The sequence below is a fragment of the Lemur catta genome, chromosome 2 (assembly GCF_020740605.2).
Source record: "Lemur catta isolate mLemCat1 chromosome 2, mLemCat1.pri, whole genome shotgun sequence".
Taxonomy (NCBI): domain Eukaryota; kingdom Metazoa; phylum Chordata; class Mammalia; order Primates; family Lemuridae; genus Lemur; species Lemur catta.
In genome coordinates this window covers 1,276,274-1,296,694 of record NC_059129.1, presented here as the reverse complement: position 1 = coordinate 1,296,694, position 20,421 = coordinate 1,276,274, and the positions used below count along the sequence as shown (strand labels likewise).

The window sequence follows — 20,421 nt, the reverse complement described above, 5'->3', positions numbered from 1 at the left end:
GGACACAGAGCTGCACAAAAGCACGAAAGCCCTGGAAAGGACCAAGGCGCGGACTCGTGTGTTCAACAGGGACGCGGCCCGGCCCAGCACTGCTCTCCGCTGAGCCCAGCCGGAGCCCTGAGCAGCAGCCTCCGGGCGCTAGTCACCAGGCGAGGCGGCGAGCACGAACCGCCTCTGCACAGACCTCTGCACCAGACGAGCCCCACACAGCTAGCCCCGGAGCCAGCCAGGCGTGGCGCTGCACGGTGGCTGTGCCCCAGCTCGCCCGGCCACTTGCCACCCATGCCATCTACTTCCATCAAGTCCCTTTTGACTGGGGATGACACCGGCATATGCAGGAGCTAAGACAACGCCAACAGGCCACACGTGTGAACAGAGACTCAGCTTGCCGATGTGGGACTCACGTCTGTCTGGAGACCTCAGGCAGGATAAGCCGCTAAAAGCACATCCAACCACGGGCTCTCAGCACATCTTTGAGTGGCCCAGAGCAAGCTGCCAACGCGCAGGCACTCGGGGACACGACAGGGCCGGGTGTACCTTCCACAACAGGCAAAGCTGCCAACGCGCAGGCACTCGGGGACACGACAGGGCCGGGTGTACCTTCCACGATAGGCAAAGCTGCCAACGCGCAGGCACTCGGGGACACGACAGGGCCGGGTGTACCTTCCACAACAGGCAAAGCTGCCAACGCGCAGGCACTCGGGGACACGACAGGGCCGGGTGTACCTTCCACGATAGGCAAAGCTGCCAACGCGCAGGCACTCGGGGACACGACAGGGCCGGGTGTACCTTCCACAACAGGCAAAGCTGCCAACGCGCAGGCACTCGGGGACACGACAGGGCCGGGTGTACCTTCCACAACAGGCAAAGCTGCCAACGCGCAGGCACTCGGGGACACGACAGGGCCAGGTGTACCTTCCACAACAGGCAAAGCTGCCAACGCGCAGGCACTCGGGGACACGACAGGGCCGGGTGTACCTTCCACAACAGGCAAAGCTGCCAACGCGCAGGCACTCGGGGACACGACAGGGCCGGGTGTACCTTCCACGATAGGCAAAGCCGCCAACGCGCAGGCACTCGGGGACACGACAGGGCTGGGTGTACCTTCCACAACAGGCAAAGCGAGGGCACCACGGAGCCCGGCACGTGACCGTGTGTTCCGTGAAGGCAAGTGGTGGGCAGGGGCTCAGAAGGGAGAAACCCCCAGTGGGGGAGAGGGCTGCCACAGGTGTGCGTGTGAGCGTGCCTCTGAGTGGGATGTGAGCGGGGCCACAGGGACTGGCCAGCATTTCCCAGGACTGGGCATGGCAGGAGCCCACAGCTGGGCAAGGGGCACCCAGGAGGGGAGTGAGGTGTGGCCGGGAAGATGGGCCTGACGCCCGCGCACAGAGACTCTTGGTTGGGGAGTCCCATGATGCTCCGGGGAAAGTGAAGAAGCCCAAGGTCCCGGGCAGGGAATGGACAAGGCGAGGAGTCCACAGACTCAGGTGAAGTCAAAGATGCCCAGAGGGGCCACGGCACCGTGCCCACAACAGGGCAGAACCCCAAGCACCGCCATGAATAGATGCTATCTAGGGCAAGGAGAGAGAAGGATGGAGCAGAGGAAGCAGAGATCAGAGGGAGGCGGGGCTGAGAGCCCTGGCCGGACCCCCATGAGGTGAGCAGGGAAGACGAGGCTGGGGAGGGAGGACTTGGGGCGGTGGGGCAGCCCCCGGGGCACTGCGTTAGGCAGCTGCCTCTGTGCTGGGGCCGAGGCTGAGATGAGCAGGAGTGGCCAGGACATGGGGGCAGCGACGGTGCTGAGGCTCACAGTGTCCTGGGTCAGGTGGGCAGTCACCGTGGGAGCAGAGGTGGCAATGGAAGTCCTCCACATACAGGTGGCACCTGAAGCCGCAGGACTGGGCAAGGCCACCCCGACGAGAACCAAGAACCAGAAGGAGAGACAAAGGCCGAAGACAAGGACCCATGATGCAGGCGTGTCAGCAGTCGGCAGAGTGAGAGGTGCAGAGGCCTCATGGGAAGAGGCCCCAGGGCTGGGGGCCAGGGCATCCCCATAGGGCCACTAGCTGGCGGGGACTGACAGGCAGGCCGGAGAAGACAGATACCGGTCAAGTGTCTGTGGAGGGAACCGGGACCCGGGCGGCGGTCCAGAAGGACCAGGCAACAGGGAGTGGGGACACGTGGTCAAGACTGGGTTGTCAGCCGGGCGCGGTGGCTCACGCCTGTAATCCTAACACTCTGCGAGGCCGAGGCGCGAAAATCGCTCGAGCTGAGGAGTTCAAGACCAGCCTGAGCAAGAGCAAGACTCCATCTCTACAAAAATAGAAAGAAATTAGCTGGACAACTAAAAATATACATACAAAAAATTAGCTGGGCATGGTGGCACATGCCTGTAGTCCCAGCTACTCAGGAGGCTGAGGCAGTAGGATTGCTTGAGCCCAGGAGTTTGAGGTTGCTGTGAGCTAGGCTGACGCCACGGCACTCTAGCCTGGGCAACAGAGTGAGACTCTGCCTCAAAAAAAAAAAAAAAAAGAAAGAAAGAAAAAAAAGACTGAGTTGTCCTTGTTCTTCCTGGAAGGGGACAGCTGAGAGAGCTGTAGCACGAGGGGTTGTTGAATGCAAACGCTTCCAGAGGCAGAGGAGGGCTGACCAGCACGGTGGGTGGGCAGGAGGTGCAGGAGTGGGTGAGGAGCTGGCACGGCAGGCCCAAACGGGCCCAGGAGCAGGGCGCTGCCCGCTAGCCTCTGGCCCCCACGGGTAGGACGGGGCAGCGCAGCGGCCGCGCTGGGGAGAGGTGGGCTGGAGGAGGGAGACAGAGCACCTGCTGCGGAGGAGACAGACATGGCAGGAAGGCAGCGCCTCCCAGACACAATTGCCAGCCTGGCTCACAGCGCTGCCCACCAGGAGTGAGGACAAGACAGAGGGACAGCAAGGGCCAGAGCACAGCAGGTAGAGGGTGACTAGCTGACACGCCCTCCCCGGTCTGCCACCCGCCCCGAGCTGACTGGGGTGGCGAGGGCTTGTCGCCGTAGGTCACGGGCATTTCACTTAACCTCTGAAGCAGCCTGAGGTGTGCGCCCTACAACACCCCATGGATGGGTAAGGCGCTGTCTGGGGCCACACAGGGAGGACAGGCAGGGCCAAGAGGTACCCGGGAAGGCCAGAGCGTCCCTACCAATGCTGGTGTCAGAAACGTCTAAAGGGAACCTGGCCTCAAGGGGACAACCAGGGCCAATCCAACATGAGGGGAGAGGCTTGGACTCTTCAAAACGCCAGCGTCGTGACAGACCAGGCAGTGCAGGCTGCTCCGGGGCAGAGACTGGGGGAGATCCCCAGTCACGCGGCCCTGGACAGGAGCCCAGACCGAGGTTTGGGGGGTTTAGGAAACCCGGATGCGGCAGAAGGTCACACAGATTCCCGTGCCCGTCTCTGCTCGCCGTCCTGGGTGTGGTGGCAGGACAGTGGCTGTGTGGCAAAACGTCCGCACTCGCAGGTGATGTGGGCCTTACAGTCAAATAGTAGACGCGTGTGCGTGAACACAGAGAGTAGAGAGCACAACGGGGTGAACGTGAGCGACTGGCGAGGCTAAGTGCAGGTGCACGGCTGTGGTCACATCCTTCAGTTTTCCTGTCACCAGAATGTTTTCAAGATACAAGGAAAATAGAAGCATTCCTGGGCACTAAGATCTATGGTGACAAGGACAGCAGGGCCCCAACGGGGGAGTGTACTCACAGCCCCCAATCTTCTTGCGCAACTCGCCGTAGCAGATGAGGCCGTACAGCTCCTGGGACGACTTCTTGAGCCCTCGGGAGAACACTGCGGGGCGAGAAAGGGGGAGCGCGTTAGAGAGGGAGACGGACGCCCAGGGCGACTTGGCTCACGTGCGCAGGGCCGACCCGAGGCTCGCACCCACTTCGCGGTTTTGATCGTTGCGCCCTGACCCTGCGAGCCGTCAACCTGGGAACGCCAGGTGGAATGCACAGAACACGGTGCTGCTTCTGCAATTTTCAAAATAAAAGTTAAACACAAACAAGGGGGAAGCAGTTAGAAAATCACCCCTAACAAGCAGGGCGAGTGTCCCGAGGAGAAAACAGAACGCGGGGCACCGGCGTTCTCAAGGAGGCAGCGGGGGCAGTGGAGGTGAACAGCACTGGGCCTGTTCTGTCACCCGTCTCCGCACACACGGATGGACCCAAGTGCTGGGGCCAGGCAGGACAGGGAACCAGGCCTCAGATCCTTGCTGTGCCTGACGTTCACTCTCCACCCTCAGCAGCAGCCCGGCCTATCCAGGGGCAAACAGGCCAGGACAGGTTCGGCTGGACGTGCTCCACACTCCACACTCGGCCTCTGGTGCGAGCAGACGGCCGTGGGAGCTCCTGCGGGAGGGGGACCCGGGCGGGAGTGGGCTCTCCTGCCCACACTCCCCTCAGGAGCGCCTCCCTGGAGCCGTCCTGCCCCCAGCAACGCAGCAGGGATGGCCAAGCAGAGGGATGGGACGCTGCCTCCAAGCAAACCTGATGTGAAGAGCATAAAGCCTAAGCTGCTCGGGCCACTGTCGTTTTGACTTTTTCAATTACATGAAGCTGAACCTCACAGGTACAACAGAGTGGAGGCACCTCTGGGTCATCCCAGAGCAGGGACGAAGGCTGCTTGTCCCTTCCATGCTCCTGCCCAACGGCACCCTCTGGTTCTCTCCCCAGAGCCCTCTTTTCAAGGCTCTGACATCTGGCTGTGTTTATAGTAACAGGAAAAGAAAAGAAAAATACATCAGTAAGTGGAGAATAAGTTTTTGAGGATGTAAAGCAAGGCTTCCGGACCTTGGGTGGCCCTGAGGGCCTAGGACACTGCCCACACCAGAGGCCAACTGTCCGTGACGCCTTCCCGAGACCCAAGATCTCACCAGACCCTCAAAGGCAACCAGAACTCAGGAAACGCTAAGGCTCGCCGTTCACTGTGTAACCACAATGTGGTCTGTCCACGCAGCGGAGTATTACTCAGCGGTGAAAAGGACCACGGTTCTGAGAGGCGCCATGATGCGGATGAGCCCTGCGAGCGCTGTGCTCGGCGGAAGAAGCTAGACATGAAGGGCACACACTGCATGATTTTGTTTATGAGGAATGTGCGTGACAGGGAAATCCACGAAGACACACAGTAAACTGGAAGATTCCAGGGCTGAGGGCCCAGGGTTTCCTTTTGGGATGATGAAAATATTCCAGAACTAGACAGTACTGATGGCTGAAACATCTTGTAAATACACTAAAAACCACTAAATTGTACACTTTACATGATGAATTTTATGGTATGTGGGTTATGTCTCAATTAAAAAAATGTTTTGGGGGGAGGCTGAAGTGGGAGGATCACTTGAGACCAGGAGTTTGAGACCAGACTGGACAACATAGAAAGATCCCATCTCTACAAAAAATAAAAAATCAGCCAGGTGTGGTGGTGGCACCTACTGTGCAGTCCCAGCCACTCGGGAGGCTGCGGCAGGAGGATCCCTCGCGCCCGGGAAGCTGAGGCTGCTGTGAGCTATGACAAGGCCACTGCACTCTAGCCTGGGTGACAGAGTGAGACCCTGTCTCCAAAATTAAAAAAAAAAAATTGTTTTTAATCCTCCTATTTGAAATGGCAAAAAGGAAAAAACCTACAACCCAGAAGAGAGAAGAAAACAGCATCAAGAGCAAGAAAGCACAGAAAGTTGACGAGGGGAAAGGGGGCAGAGGGACAGAGCAGGGGTCCAGCTGGCGTCCCCCTGCTGCCTCCCCAGCACGGCCCCCGGGGGTTTCGTCCCAGGCCCGGGGAGGAATAGAGCTTGCCTCATCCAGACGCTGGGTCTGTGCAACAAGCCACGCCTGACAAGAGACACCAGCAGAGACGTGGATGCACACAGACGTCACCCTCTGTGGTGACAACGGCACGGTGGCCGGCAGGACTCATCCATCTGTGTGGAAACCGCACAGGATTAACGAGACAACCAGACCCCAGACGGTGGTGCACAGGAAGGCCGGGCTCCCGCGCAGTAGTGGGGCGGAGTGGGCGCGTTCCTGCACACACTGCGGTTCCCACTCTGCGTCGCGCGTCAGCAACGCCACACACTGCAGACGGCTGCTTCTCAGCCCGGTCGGAAGCACCACGACAGGTGTATAAAACCTGCTGCCACCTGCACGGTACAGGAACCCAGACACCTCAGTGTCCCGCTGACCTCCAGCCTCAGGCTGACGCCAGCTGCGAAGGCTCGACCGTGCCAGGGGCCCAGGCAAGCGTGGGCAGAGGCCGGCGGCCCCCGGCTGAGAGATGGCAGGGACCTGGCAGAGAACGCAGGGGAGCTGTGACTCCACAGAAACGAGGCGCATCACGCAGGCCCCCACCAGGACGCAGCAGCAGGGGACACCAGGGCATGGAGGGAGGGAGGGAGGGAGGAAAGCACGGGCCACTCAGAGAGGGGAAGGGCTCCGGCCGGTCTGAGCCGCCCAGCGGCTGTGTGGGAGCCTCCACCCTTCATCCCCGACGGGAGGGGAGGCCTGGAGGGGAGGGATACTGCCAGGCACCAGAGGAGGTGCAGGATTAGGAGCCCGCACGGTAGGGAAAGGTGACAAAAATAGAAAGGAAACATTTGCTTAGGTGCCCTCCCAAGTCAACACAGGAAGCAGCCTAGGTTTGGCAGACCCTGAAGATGTGCCCTGAGCCTCGGAGAAGAACATGAATCGGGAGTCTACACTGGGGACCCGGGCGTCCCCGAGGCACAACAGACTTTCCGATGGAGGCCTGTGGAATCCCATTCCCGTGTCAACACCAGCTACCGAACAGCCTCCCCACCGCTGCTCCTGTGGCTGGCCACCTCATTTCGAGAGAGCCTTTGGGACCAGGCAGCGTGGACAGCAGACACAGCAGGGGGGGGCTGAGACAAGAGGCTCCAGCGGGCGTGAGGGCACAGAGGCAAGGGCTCAAGGAGGAGCGGCACGGCCATGCTACCCCAGGCACAGCGCGAGTGGGAAAGAGGAGGGCCCAGGCGCGTGGAGGCACCAGCGAAGTGAGTGCACGGAGAGCAGGACTGAGCACGGCAGGGGAGAGGTTCTCCCGACACGTGGAGGTGGCAGGCAACCACATCTCCAAGGTACAGAGACCGTGATGAACACGGGGTGCTCTGGCCAGAGGCGTGCCTGGAGGTGAGCCAGTCACGTGACTAACGCGGGCCTGCGCGATCTGGATTCAAATACAGGCGGGCAGAGCCTGGGAGAGCCAACCAGCCACCCGGGCAGGCCAGGGCCAGCCCTGCCCGACTCCCACCCCCACGTGTCCCGCTCGGAGTATGGCCGGCACAGCACTTGCAGCCTGGTCCCCTGGCTGGACCCCGGGGCCCTCGCTCACGGCGGGAACCAGGCCCGACCCAGGACCCACAGGCCACCAGGGGCACACAGCACACAACCCAGGAAAGCAGCAGTCAGAACCCCGGAGCTTCCTCCAAATTCAAGCTGACCAAGAGTTACCCGGCAAACCACCAAAGCACAAGGCGAGGAAACGCGGGCTGAGCGGCTGGGTGGGAACATGCCAGAACCCGCACTCCAGCAGGAGAGGCCCTGGCCCGGGCGCACTCACCGTGGTCGAAGTCGATGTACTTGGTGATCTTGTGCCAGGTGCGGTAGTAGAAGTGGCGCACCTGCTCCTTGTTCTTCACCATGCTCGCGGGCTTGCCTTTCTTCCTGTACTTCAGGGCGATGTTGTTCTGGATGGCTTCGAAGTCTTTCCCGTGCTGGAAAACAAGTCCGGGGCAAAAGCACGCGGTTAAAAGCACGCAGCCCTCCGTGGGAGGCGGATGCTTCCCGAGAAGGGAAACAGCCTGGCATGGACAAGCAGGTTGTCCTTCCCAGCTCTCGTGTCGGGACTTCAGCTTTGACTTCCTAGGACCCTAGGTTTAATCAGGAAAAAGGGTAAAGTAACAGCAGAAACTCGGGGACAGAACTACCACAGCATGTGGCAAGGCCCCGAGCAGGAGAAACCGAGCTCGTCACACGGCCACCGGGTTCAATCTCGAGAGCTCTACGGAGACCATGAACTGGGACGGCCATGGAGGAAATCACCAGGAGGCAGGAGGGACGAGGGTGCCCAGCGTGGTGCACACCTGGCACCTTAAAAATAAAACAGACCAACTGCTCAGAAACCCGTGGCTCTGGCCACGCAGAACGCATTCTGGACCACAGCGAGGACGGCAAGCGTGAGCACTGACAGAACACACAGCATGGGCTCTGATCACACCTGCGGGCTGACCCTCCCCGAACGGCTCCCTGCAAAAGCGGAGCACAGCGCAGACTCCCAGAGGGCAGGCCACCACCAGTGCTGCCCCAGGGCCCGCCACAGAGAACCGGCTGCCGGACAACCTCATCAAAGGCAAGCTCGGAATACCAGCGGGACGGGCCCTGGGCAGGGCACCCGCAGCAACAGCTCCCCAGTGCCCGCTGCTGGTGCCAAACACGCTTTCCACAGCGAGCGGCTCCTGGGGAAACGGCCGACTTCAGGGCTGGGGCAGGGAGGGCGGCAGGTGAGCCCAAAATACCTCAAGGTGCCAGAAAGGGAGACATGCTGCAGGGTGACAAAAACATGTCCAGAGGACACAGGAGCCAATGTGAAGCGGCTCCAGAGATCAAATCTGGTGTCATCTGGGCAATAAAACCAACAATGACATGACCCATGACCCATAGAATAAAACAAACCTAAGTCCATGTGTGCATAACTGTAAATAAATAACTGAATGACCACGTAAACATGGAGGCAGGGCTTCTCCTCGCGTGACTCCACCAGGGAGTACGGAAAGGAGAAAGGAAACAGGTGAACAGACACCATGGCAGCGACGGGCGTTGACATCGGGGGGAGGCAATGACAAGCAGGACATTCACACGCTCTGAGACCCAGCAGACACCCACTGAATGCAGAGATAGAGGCTAATGTCACCGGGACCGAGACAGGTCACATCGAGCACTTCCCAGCGATGCACCAGGAAGGACACATCACCGCTGTGGAATTCTCGACAGAAACGCATCACGTAAATTGGACCAGGAGGGAACTGCAGATAAGCCCAAACTGAGGACCCTCCACAAACAGGCTGGGCAACTTCAAAAGCGTCAGGGTCACGAAAGGAAGAGAGAGAGGGAGAGGGAGAGACACTGAGGAACTGCCCCAGCCTGCAGGAGCCTTGGGGGTCACACAACCAAGTGCCACGTGGAACCCTGGCCCAGAACCCGGGGTGCCTGTTGGGCCCTGGAAGGCGGTGGAGTGAGCAGGACGCACGCAAGCTTGTCACCTACGGTTACGCTGACGCTGGGGAAGCAGGGAGGAGGGGATGTGGGAATTCTCTGTCCCCTTTTTACAACTTTTTTTAAGTCTGAAATGTTTCAAAAGGAAAAGTTAAAAAATAAAAATAAACTGAAAAAAAAAAAAAAAGCAGCTTGTTCATTGTTTTAAAAAGGAACGCAGAGAAAACACAGGCGGCAAAGCTACGTCTGAAACACCTTCCCTTACAGCCCAGACCGGACCCTCCTCCCTCCACACCCTCAGCCTCAGACGAGAACCGAGGTGGAACAGACGCGGCCAGCCCTGTCCCTCTGCAGCCGGGCAAGCAGAGGCCAAGTGACCTCCCAGGCTCGGACCAGAACCCGGGTTTCTCGACTCCCGACCCTATTTCTCGGCTGTGCTGCCTCCCGAGGTCTAACAGCCCCTGGCGGCACCTGGCGTTTCATCACCCACCTCCTTCCGTGCCTGCATCTCGCTCTGGTAGGACCGGAAGCCCACAAGGGCAAGGCCTCCCTCCCGGCACTGCTAGCACAACCAAGCGCCCTATCCTTAGCTGTGAACTAGACAAATAAACGGTGGTGGCAACAACAAAAACGAGGCAGAGTTGAAAGTAAGAGAAAGCTGTTTGGAGGCGAAGACTCAGAAACTCACAGCACCTACAGGGGGTCGGGAGACAGTGACAAGCCGAGCTCCGTGCGCAGGACGGGGGAAGGTGCAGGCAGGTGCAGAGGACAGGGCGCATGGCCACACACTCGGGGAGGCCTTACGGCCGCTCTGGACGTGGTGGACAATGAGCACAGGACCCTGGCTGTGAGGACGAAATGTGGGAAACCAGGAATTGTGTGGCAGAAACACACACGGACAGACGGCAAATGTGAGAAGGGAAATGAAGTGCCAGCAGCAGGCTTTGCACCCAACTCCGCTGACAGGAAGGGCGCTCAGAGGCGGAGAGGCTCAGGTGCCGGCCCCACCCCCACCAACAGTGGGCACGGGGCCCTGGCCACAGGGAGGCGTCTGGATGGGTGGGGACTCGAGGGGCCAGTCTGACCTCGTGTCCAGCACTGCCCTAACTAGGCTGGGGCCAGAAGGCGGCCCGTGCCTTGGGGTGGCAGACTGGGGCCCCATGGCGGAGCCCCTCCCTGTTCCTCCCAGCTATGAAAGTGGCTCAATCCCTCCACTCTGAGCTGCACTGAGCTGGGTTCTGTCACTAGAAGCATAATGAAGTCAGACACGTATGGGTATCAAAAAGGCAGCGACCTTCATTAGCATTTAGAGAAGCAACACTCCTCAGAGCAGAGGCCTGTGCTCAGCCACCAGGATCCCACAGCTCGAGATCTTAATGGTCACCTTGCCCCAACCTGATACAGCAAGACCCACCAGAGTGCCACGCGTTTTGGTCAGACACACAAAGTGACAGACACACACACTCTGAGATGCACAGTGTCAACAGTGAAAGCATTACACGATCAGAACAGCCAGTTACTATTACTAACCAAGGATTTCAGGAGCTCTCACGACAAACACCCACCTGGCAGCAAAACTAAAACAAGAAGGTAGCCCCACAAGGAGAGGAGCCAACTCGCTTGAAGACAGGTAGGGGTCGTGAACGAGGGCTCTCCCTCTGCCACTTTCAGGGGACAAGCACAGTAGCCAGACCCTGCAGGGCATGTGTCTCCCCAGGAAGGAAGGGCCTCACCGCAGCACTGAGTGTTTCAGGCAAGAATCAGCAGTGGTTGCTGGTTCTGAAAACACCCCAGGACCCACCGGTCCCCACGCCTGACAGACAGCTTACAGCAGGCACCTGGGGACGCCATCCACACAATGACCCCTGTGCTTTATTCCAAGACTCACAGGGAAAAAAAGGCACATCTGTGTTTGTTTGAAGGACTTGATATCTACTCCAACAAGACTCGTGTGCACATTTCACTCTCTCTGGACAACCAGGCCACACGGGCACATCAGTGCTGTCCAAGTGGGATGGGCAGAACTCAACTGCCAGCCCCAGGAAGGGAGCGGCCCAACCACGGAACAGCCCGCAGTCCAGTTCGCTGCCTGCGTTCCGAAGTGTCTCGTCTCTGATCTCTCCACAAACACACCATGGTTTACACTCCAAAGCCTTGCTCCTTTTTTGAGCCAACTGTTTCTTAGGCTTGGCAAGACTTTTCCATCACCCCAATTGTCTATTAAAAGAATAAGGTTCTGGCCGGGCGTGGTGGCTCACACCTGTAATCCTAGCACTCTGGGAGGCCAAGGCGGGCAGATTGTTTGAGCTCAGGAGTTCGAGACCAGCCTGAGCAAGAGCAAAACCCCGTCTCTACTAAAAACAGAAAGAAATCATAGGGACAACTAAGAACATATAGAAAAAAATTAGCCGGGCATGGTGGTGCATGCCTGTAGTCCCAGCTACTCGGGAGGCTGAGGCAGGAGGATTGCTTGAGCCCAGGAGTTTGAGGTTGCTGTAAGCGAGGCTGACGCCACGGCACTCTAGCCCGGGCAACAGAGCAAGACTGTATCAAAAAAAAAAAAGAATAACGCCATGGATTGAGTAACCTGCTTCTGAAACTATATGCCAAAGAAGTAGCCTAAAACACGGAATGTACACAAAGATGTTCCCTACAGCATTACGTATCACAGGACCTCAAAAATCAGTAACACGAGGATGGTTCGGTAGAGCAGCGACCAGCCAGGAGGTAAAGATTCGACCCGAGGGCCACTCCGTACCTGTCAAAACTACCCATTTCCGCCACTGCGGTCAAAGGCAGCCACAGACAACACGTAAATCAACGGGCACGGTTGGCTTCCAGTAAAATTTTATTTACAAAAATGGTAAGCATACAGACCGTAGCTTTGTCTACATCTGAAGCAGCATATTTATAAGTATTAAAAAAATACTCAGCAAAGGAACTATGAAATACCATGAAAAATGCAATTAATGTTAATAAAAAAGTAGTTCACGATATCACAAGGATTTAAATAAACAAAGCACACAAGGACGCAGAGCCAGCAGAGCACGGCCCGCTCACTGGGCAGTGCCGCCTCTCCCTGCAGGACTCTCCGCCTGTTCCAGGGCACGGCCTGGGGTCTAGCCAGCTACTCTGACAGATGTGGCAAGCGGCCCCTGCCCCCACTCAGGGGATTCCCTCCCAAGTCAGCCTGCACAGGGTCCAAGGAAGGCCCAGGGAGGGGAGGACCACTACTTAGTCACGAATCCCCCAACTCCACTCGCTCCCCAACCCCACTAGCCAGCAATGGATTCTCAAGGCACAAGGAGGAGATAAAAGGCCACGGTCAGAGGCGAGGCCGGGGCTCCCATGGGAACCTGCCACCCTCACGGCCACGTGCGAGGGAGGCACAGTGGGAAGGCGCAGGTGAGAGGCCTCTCGCCTCCACGGCTCACTCACCTCGTACAGCCCCTCGAAGAAGCTGTTCTTGTCCTCTGTGCTCCACGACTCCCACTGCCGCCGAGCCCTCTTGCCTTCTTCCTTCTCACCGCCAGAGGACCCTAAATTCCGGGAGGAGGAACGCGAGCCCCCTGCAGGGGCGGCGGGGGCAACCCCAGACACATTTCCAGATGACGATCCACCACCTTCAGCTCCTTGGAGAGAAAGGACCATACAGTGATCTGCCCCGGAAAGCTGGAGGGAGGGCCCAGAGCCCCAGGCCCCCTCCACCCGGGGACCCACCGGGTGCCAGCAGGCCCTCAACAGTGACAGAACCCTCACCCGACCAAAGGACTCTGCAAAACGCTTTCACAGTGAGAGAAAGGAGAAGAGAGCTCTCGTGGAACTGTGTCACAGCACCATGATGTGCTGTGCACGATGGAGACAGAGGTCTTGCCCCGTCAAGAACTGAAGTCTCACATCACATTTCACTGCATCTTTCTTTTCCAAGTAGGGTTTTGGCTGAAATATTCTCACCATCTTTACAAATAAGTGGGTTGAGAGTCAAACTCAAGAAAACATTTTAACGTCTGTAAAACACTACCCTCTGTGAGAAATAATCAATACTTCGGAACCACCAATGCTTAAGAATCTTTAGTCCGTATTCTTGATCAATTCCCACCAACAGAATCTGGAGTTCTGAGAGTGGCGGGAGAACCCTGCGGATTCCACCACGGCACCAGCTCCTGATCTCGCGCTGAGCCTCTGGCCAGGGCGCTGGGAGGGAAAAGCCCGAGAAGACACAGGCTGCGTCCTCCTGAGCCGTGGAGCTGCGGGCTCAGAACTCCGGCGCCAAAGAGCAGGCAGGCAGGCTTGGGGTCAAAGGGCACAGGTGAACTGTTTAAGGCCCCGCACTCCTCCCGCCCCTCTCAGAGGAAACGGAACTCCCAGCATGTCCCTGTGGTCACAGCTACCCCTGTGATAACCAGGGCTCTCTCTTCCAGGAACTGCAGGACCACAAAAAGCTGAGAAACCTTGCAACTCTGCAACAATCTTATAACAAGGGTGAAAATGAGATCATAAAAATAAAAATGCTTTAAAAAGCAAAAGCCAAACGACTACAGATTATTGTTAAAAATGCTTTCCTAATGAGATAATCTTGGGCCCTGCCACCCAGGACTCACTTCCTGGCCGGGGGAGGCTCCCCAGGCAGCCGGTGCTGGCTGGGGCTCTGCTCCCTCCCTCGGTGGGGTCTGCCACCAAGGCCAGGAGTTTCACAGGACATCCTCACAGATAATAGAAATGAAAACCCCGAAGGCTGCTAGTCCACATGTACTTGCGAAGACTCTCCGGAACAACACCAACAACTGCTGCGGGGGCTGCCCGGTGAGCACGGGGAGCCCCAGACTCGGGAGATGCGCGAGTTGGACGGGGCTGATCCACGTCGGCTATCAGGGGCCGAACGTTCTCGCACACTCAGATGTGCTCCGCTGTGGGGACGGGTCCGACCCCCATCTGGAGAGACGGGTCAGTGTGGCGATGAGTGTGGCTGGCTCATGAGGCAAAGCCACCAGGTGCACAGAAACGGTGGCTTATCAGAGCTGTCCTGTCCAATCTGGTAGTCTGTGAGGCCACTTAAAATATTAATTAATTAGAATTAAAAAATTAAAAACTTAGTTCTGAAGTCATACCAGCCACACTTCTGGTAGTCAACAGCCACGTGTGGCTCGTGGCAGCACGGAACATTTCTACCGGTGCAGAAAGTGCTACCAGAAAGTGCAGTGTTTGCATGTTCAGTCCTGACAGTCCTAAGCGCACTGTCACGGAGTAAAGGCAGGCTCCACGTGTCTCCCACTCCAGCCCGCCCAGCAGAGACGCCACTCAGGCCCGCTGCACCACGGAGTGGGCTCCGTGAGGAAGGACCCAGCACGTTATTTGACATTGTTCATTCCTCATCAAAGCAAACCTAACGAGCCTGGCGCTGCCCGACCATTCCCCACAGGTGTGGCCACTTTAGGGCAGGTTTCCAGTAGTCCGCTCTCCTCCCTTTCTAGGCAGTCAGAGGCGCTTTCGCTGCAAGCTAAGGGCGGGTTCCCGATGCCGTCTTTACAGGACATCCTGGCCCACCTGGAGACCTGATTCCTCGGGCCAGTTGTTTGAGGAAGGGCTGCCTGTCCCCCTCTGTGCCACCCACAACAAAGGACTTCAGAGTCATTTCCAGCTTCGTAAGGAACGCTCACTCAGCTCTCTTCTCCCAACACCACACCTGCCAGGCAGCGCCACCACACCGCGCAGGCTTACACTGCCGCCCTGCCGCGTTAGGTACCTACTGGAAGCAGTAGGCAGACGTTTTCTAAAATTCCATAATCCAGAGGCCTTGATAAATTCTGTGAGATTTTACCAGATCACAGCATGGGTCACCCAGGCCACAATGACAGTAAAGGATAACAGAGCAGTGCGTCTCTGAGCCGGAGGGGAGGGAAGGTCAAGGGCACGACAAAGCCAACCTTGGGCGTGAGAAGGTGCAGCAGTCAGAGTGACACTCCCGCCGGACAGGGGAGAGGTTTGGGGATGCTCAGCCTTTCAAAAACAATACCTCGGCCGGGCGCGGTGGCTCACGCCTGTAATCTTAGCACTCTGGGAGGCCGAGGCGGGTGGATCGCTCAAGGTCAGGAGTTCGAGACCAGCCTGAGCAAGAGTGAGACCCCCGTCTCTACTAAAAATAGAAAGAAATTATCTGGACAACTAAAAACATATTTAGAAAAAATTAGCCGGGCATGGTGGCGCATGCCTGTAGTCCCAGTTACTCGGGAGGCTGAGGCAGGAGGATTGCTTAAGCCCAGGAGTCTGAGGTTGCTGTGAGCTAGGCTGACACCACGGCACTCACTCTAGCCCGGGCAACAAAGCAAGACTGTCTCAAAAAAAAAAAAAAAACAACAAAAAAATGATACCTCCTCAGTAGAGGGAAACAAAACAGTAAGAACCACCGAGGAAAGCACATCACCCCCGAGTAACCATTTCTAATATTTGGTGCCCAACATTCTAGACCTCAAAGGCTTTTTAAAAGTAGAGGAGAATCACCAACTCCAAGTAGAAGAACGTAGCATCCGGTCTTCCCCAAAACTTCAGAGGACGAAGTGGCTTCACTGCCTTAATTCTGGCCCCGACAGCTCCAGCTCAAGCAGAATGAAATGGCAGGTGGGAGCAGAGACACCTGGCAGAACACGACGGTGACCCCGGAGAGGCCACCTCCCTCCAGAGAGGGAAACAGAGGTGAGGACCCACAGGGGAGCAGAGAAGTTACCAAGAAGAACGGAAGGCGTGGAAAGGTGAGCGAGGGAAGGAGAAGACGATTCTAACAAGACGGGGTTGGCACAGGGCTTTCTCGGGGGTGGGAGGGAGTGTGAAAAGCACAACAGAAAGTAGAGGGTCAAAGTCAACGTTTCACCCGCGTCTATGTTTCTGAGGCCACACAGAGGGTTAGTAATCGTTTGCATGATGAGAAGTCAGTATCCAAGAACCCCAAAGTGACGCGCAAGGAGAACAGGCCCCAACAGTGGGCTCCTCAAGAGCAAGGACGTGCGGCTGCCACGCCCAAGCCTGGCCCACAAGCACAGGCCGCGCACCCAGCAGATGCTCAGTGACAGGTGAGGGCCCTCCCTGTGCTCCCTCTGCCCCCAGCCGGCCTGCGACCAGGGCCTCCAGAAATGATCCCACCCTTGCCTCCCATCCACTTCAGCACTAGCATCCTCCAGCAGCCCCGCTGCCAATCCCTCCGGCCAGCTCCACGCCATCTCTGACCAGAGGAAGACGCTCAACAGCCTCCTCTGGCCTCCCCAGAGGAAAGGACTGAGCAGAGGCCCAGACACAGTCTCTGCTGACTTCAGTGAATCTACTTCCGGGACGTTCTCGAGAACACCAGATCCAAGGGCCTTCTGCACGGTTGAGTCCTTCATCCCTGAATGTTAAGGTAAGCGTAGCTCTCAGATATTAGTTTACCCAACTCATTCTAAGAGGAACCTAAAGTTCAGGCATGTTGAGTGACTGTCCCTCTACCACACAACTGCATTCTGAGAGTAGAATCCAGGTCCCCTCACTGCTGATTCAAACTGCTCTCCAATGTGGTACCGGTCTCGCTAGGGTTGACTGCATCAGATGAGAGATTTTATAGCTTCCTTATTATTATGAGATGGGGTCTCACTCTGTCACCCAGGCTGGAGCTACAACAGCGTCATCACAGCTCACTACAGCCTCTAACTCCTGGGCTTAAGTGATCCTTCTGCCTCAGCCTCCTGAGTAGCTGGAATTACAGACATGCACCACCACACCTGGCTAATTTTTGTTTTATTTTTTATAGACACAGGGTCTCGCTATGTTGCCCAGGCTAGTCTTGAACACCTGGCTCAGACACCTGGCATCAAGCAGTCCTCTGGCCTCAGCCTCTCAAGCAGCTGGGATTACAGGCATAAGTCACCATGCCTGGCTCAAGACATCTTTTAAAAACACCCAGAAGCTACAAGCAGCCCACAGATTATGCAAAATGTAAACAAGAGTAAATTACATATAGTTGTTTACTGATCCCTAAGCAAAAGCAACCCTGACTTCAGACTACAATGCCCAAATTTGGAGATGATGCATTTCCCCCTCCTCAATGGAACTAAAGTTTTTACGGGTTGGGGGGGGCCAAAGGAAGCAGGTCTTTGTATCCACCCCCAGAGTCCTCCCAGCCAAATAACCCCATCACACACCAGCTCGGGAGGATTCCTGGAGCCTACTCCCCCCACAGGTGGGCCCCCACCCTGCCAGCCTACGCACGTTCCTCCCGCCGTCCTGTAACCTTGAAGCAGAAGCACCGGGAGCCCATTAACCACCCTATGCCTGGGTTTCATTGCGTTATTTCTCGAGGTGAGGTATTATCCAAAACATGGACTAGTTTGCCCAGGGTCAGCCAGACTGTGAACTGCCAAACAGGGCAGAGCGTCAGGGGCCCTGTCTCCTGACCCATGTTCTTACAGTTGTGGTCTCAAATGCCTCCCAGGGTCACTTTGGCGGTGTGGTAGAACCCAAGGAACATTTGTTTTGGAATCAAGCTGATCCACTGATTTCTGGTCTGTTGCTTACTTTCTGTTTAGGCTGAGCACTGGATTTAAACAATAAACTTCAGTTTCTGCACCCATTTAAAAGCAAAGCTGCAGGGATGAAAGATGCCTGCTACTTAGGCATTAAATCTTAGCTACCATCTCCTTTACCAATTCAAAGAGATTTTAATTTGGAATCATACTAAAAAAATATTTTTCTTTGAAATCAACAGAAGGGTCTGTTCTTATAGAGAAAGAAAACACAGCTGTATGGAGAAAAGCCAAACAAGGAGAATTTCCTTTTCTCCACAAGTGCCTTCCTCCAAATTCACTGTGAGGTTCTCAGGCCCTTACGACTGAAATTGCAACCTGGGCAACATAGTGAGACCCTGTCTCTACACCCCCCCCAAAATTAGCGAAGTGTGTTGGTGGCGCCTATAGTTCCAGCTACTCGGGAGGCTGAAGCAGGAGGATGGTTTGAATGCAGGAGTTCGAAGCTGCAGTTGAGCTGTTATTGTGCCACTGTACTCCAGCCTGGGCAACAGAGCCAGACCCTGTACCTAAAAAAGAAAGAGAGCCTGAAATTGGCAAGAGGGGTGAGTAATCAACCAAAGGAACTGCCAATGGCTGAGCTGAATATACCTTATATGTAACCGAAATTACAACGTTTTCAAGTGAAAGATGAAGTATTGTTCATTTCCTCACTGAGACATGCTCACCGCCCCAGGTAGAGATTTCCACAGCCTGTAAGGGAGAAGTTCCTCTCGGGATTGTCAAGGGTTAGCTAGAGAATGTGCCGGGTCGGGGTGTGCTGTCACAACCGGACCTTCTTTTCTGATGAGTAATGGAGGTGATGACTGAGCAGAGGTCTCCCTGCAGCACGGAGGAAGGGACATCCCGGGCATAGCAAAGTACCTCCAAAGGACCCACACAGCCTGTGAGCAGACAGCAGCCAATGGGAGGCCTCACCGAAGCTCAAGGGCAGACGCTGGCCAAGAAGTTCTGCGAAGCAAAGGAGACCCACTTCCTAGTCCTCTCCAAAAGGCTACCATTGCGTCTTAAAAGCTTTATCATTTACTTAAAAAAACATTTGCTTGCTGACGTAGTAAAATAGATAACTCACCAGGAACACAAATTCTAACGAATTTACACTTTACTAATATAAAACGTCAAGTAAAGTAAAGCGCTGCTTTAAGCCACACACTGAGACAAGAGTTAGAAACAGAAGCACCAATGATCCGAGCATGAGGCTAACGCAGGAAACGTTCTCTATCTTAGCAAACCACTCTCTACTACGCAGACAAAAGCAAACCTCCCCTCATCACTTTGCTGCCCAAAATTTACCTGAATGAACACGGATGTTTCAACACTTCACCTTACACACAGGTAACCCAAGTCCAAGTTATGGAGTGCTTTTGCACCAACACCTCATTTCATGTTAGCAGCCACGCTTCGAGAGGGTCAAGTGGTTACTATTGTTCCTTGCTTCATAGGTGAGGACACCTCTGACAGAAAAGCAAATTCAAGAGGGAAAGTGAACAGAGTGAGATCAGAGGACCAGGGTAGCAGGGCCATGAACAGGACCCTAGGCCTGGGACTTCTGAAACCACTAATGACAAACCCTTGAAGGTACCCGAGGAGCTTACGTGAGTTCAGACGAAGACTCAAGGGGCTTAAATATACCTGTGCCTAGCAATGAAAAACTACTTTTTCAAAACAAGCAAAGCCAGTAAAGCAAACTAATCAACCAAGAACTTTCATACCAAAATAAACTTACAGGAGGTAAGTTCTAAACTCTGAAACCCACTAAGTACCACCCTATTTACATCCATAGGTAAGTATATTTACACCAAAATTCTTTCTCAATTAGCAAGGTTGTGATTCCAGGCCAGCCCTCTCTGCTTGAGAATAAGGCAGAAGTGAGCTTAATGGGACAGATTTGTCCCATTTGGCACAGATTTACAAAACAGGTTCTCTGTTAACTCCTGAAATACTTACTTTTTAAAACTACCAGGACATTGACTAAATTTAAATTCACATTTCTGAAGGAACTACGTGGAAATTTTTCATGTGAAACTCACTGGAAATTGATGTGATAATTTGTTACTTATAAAAAGTGCTGCAAAGTTGATCTGAAAGAATTTAAGAGCAATTCACCTGTGTAATTAAGAAAAAGCACAATGCTGAAATGCGAGTCAGAAAAAGCACAGGACAGTGAAGTGGGGGTGGAGGAGGACCACACTGCCATTCGGTTGGGTTTCGGTGGGGACCCCGGCTAAGCGGTAATGGTCTCGATCACCTCAGAACGCCAGGACAAACACCACAGAGGGTGCCCGTTTATGGTGGGCCGGACTGTTCACTACCCTCCCTGTGGCGCTCAAGTAAACTCAAAGGGTGCATGTCTGTGCCCTTCGCGCCCGCCAGCCAGGGCCCTGCAAGCAGAGGACGGCGAGCCAAAGTCAGACCCCAGGGTCCCTTTCCCCTTCTGATCAGTCTCCCCCTGAGTTTCCACAGTCTGTTCCTTTGTTGCGTTTCCACCACCCACCCGGGATCTGGAAGAGATACAGCAGGTATGCTTTCTCTTCCCATTTCTGAACTACCGTCCGCTGCCAACCTTAGACAACCATCGGTGAGCCTCTGGGCAGCAGGCAGCGTCCCCCAAGAAAAGATACTTACTG

The 20,421-nt window shown here is 55.7% G+C and overlaps 1 protein-coding gene across 3 annotated transcripts in view; it reads right to left on the bottom strand.

Moving 5' to 3' along the window:
- The window catches only part of CRAMP1 (cramped chromatin regulator homolog 1), a 52,531-nt gene that overhangs the window by 29,481 nt on the left and 2,629 nt on the right, over positions 1 to 20,421 (bottom strand). For 2 of the 3 annotated variants that reach the window (XM_045541101.1, XM_045541100.1), the window contains exons 3-5: positions 12,687 to 12,880; positions 7,597 to 7,750; positions 3,733 to 3,816 (exon numbers count right to left, since the gene is read on the bottom strand). In XM_045541101.1, coding sequence (XP_045397057.1) covers positions 3,733 to 3,816; positions 7,597 to 7,750; positions 12,687 to 12,880 — 432 coding nt within the window. Of the gene's footprint in view, positions 1 to 3,732; positions 3,817 to 3,913; positions 4,115 to 7,596; positions 7,751 to 12,686; positions 12,881 to 20,421 lie in introns of those variants that run through there. The other variant, XM_045541102.1, reaches the window with a different exon arrangement.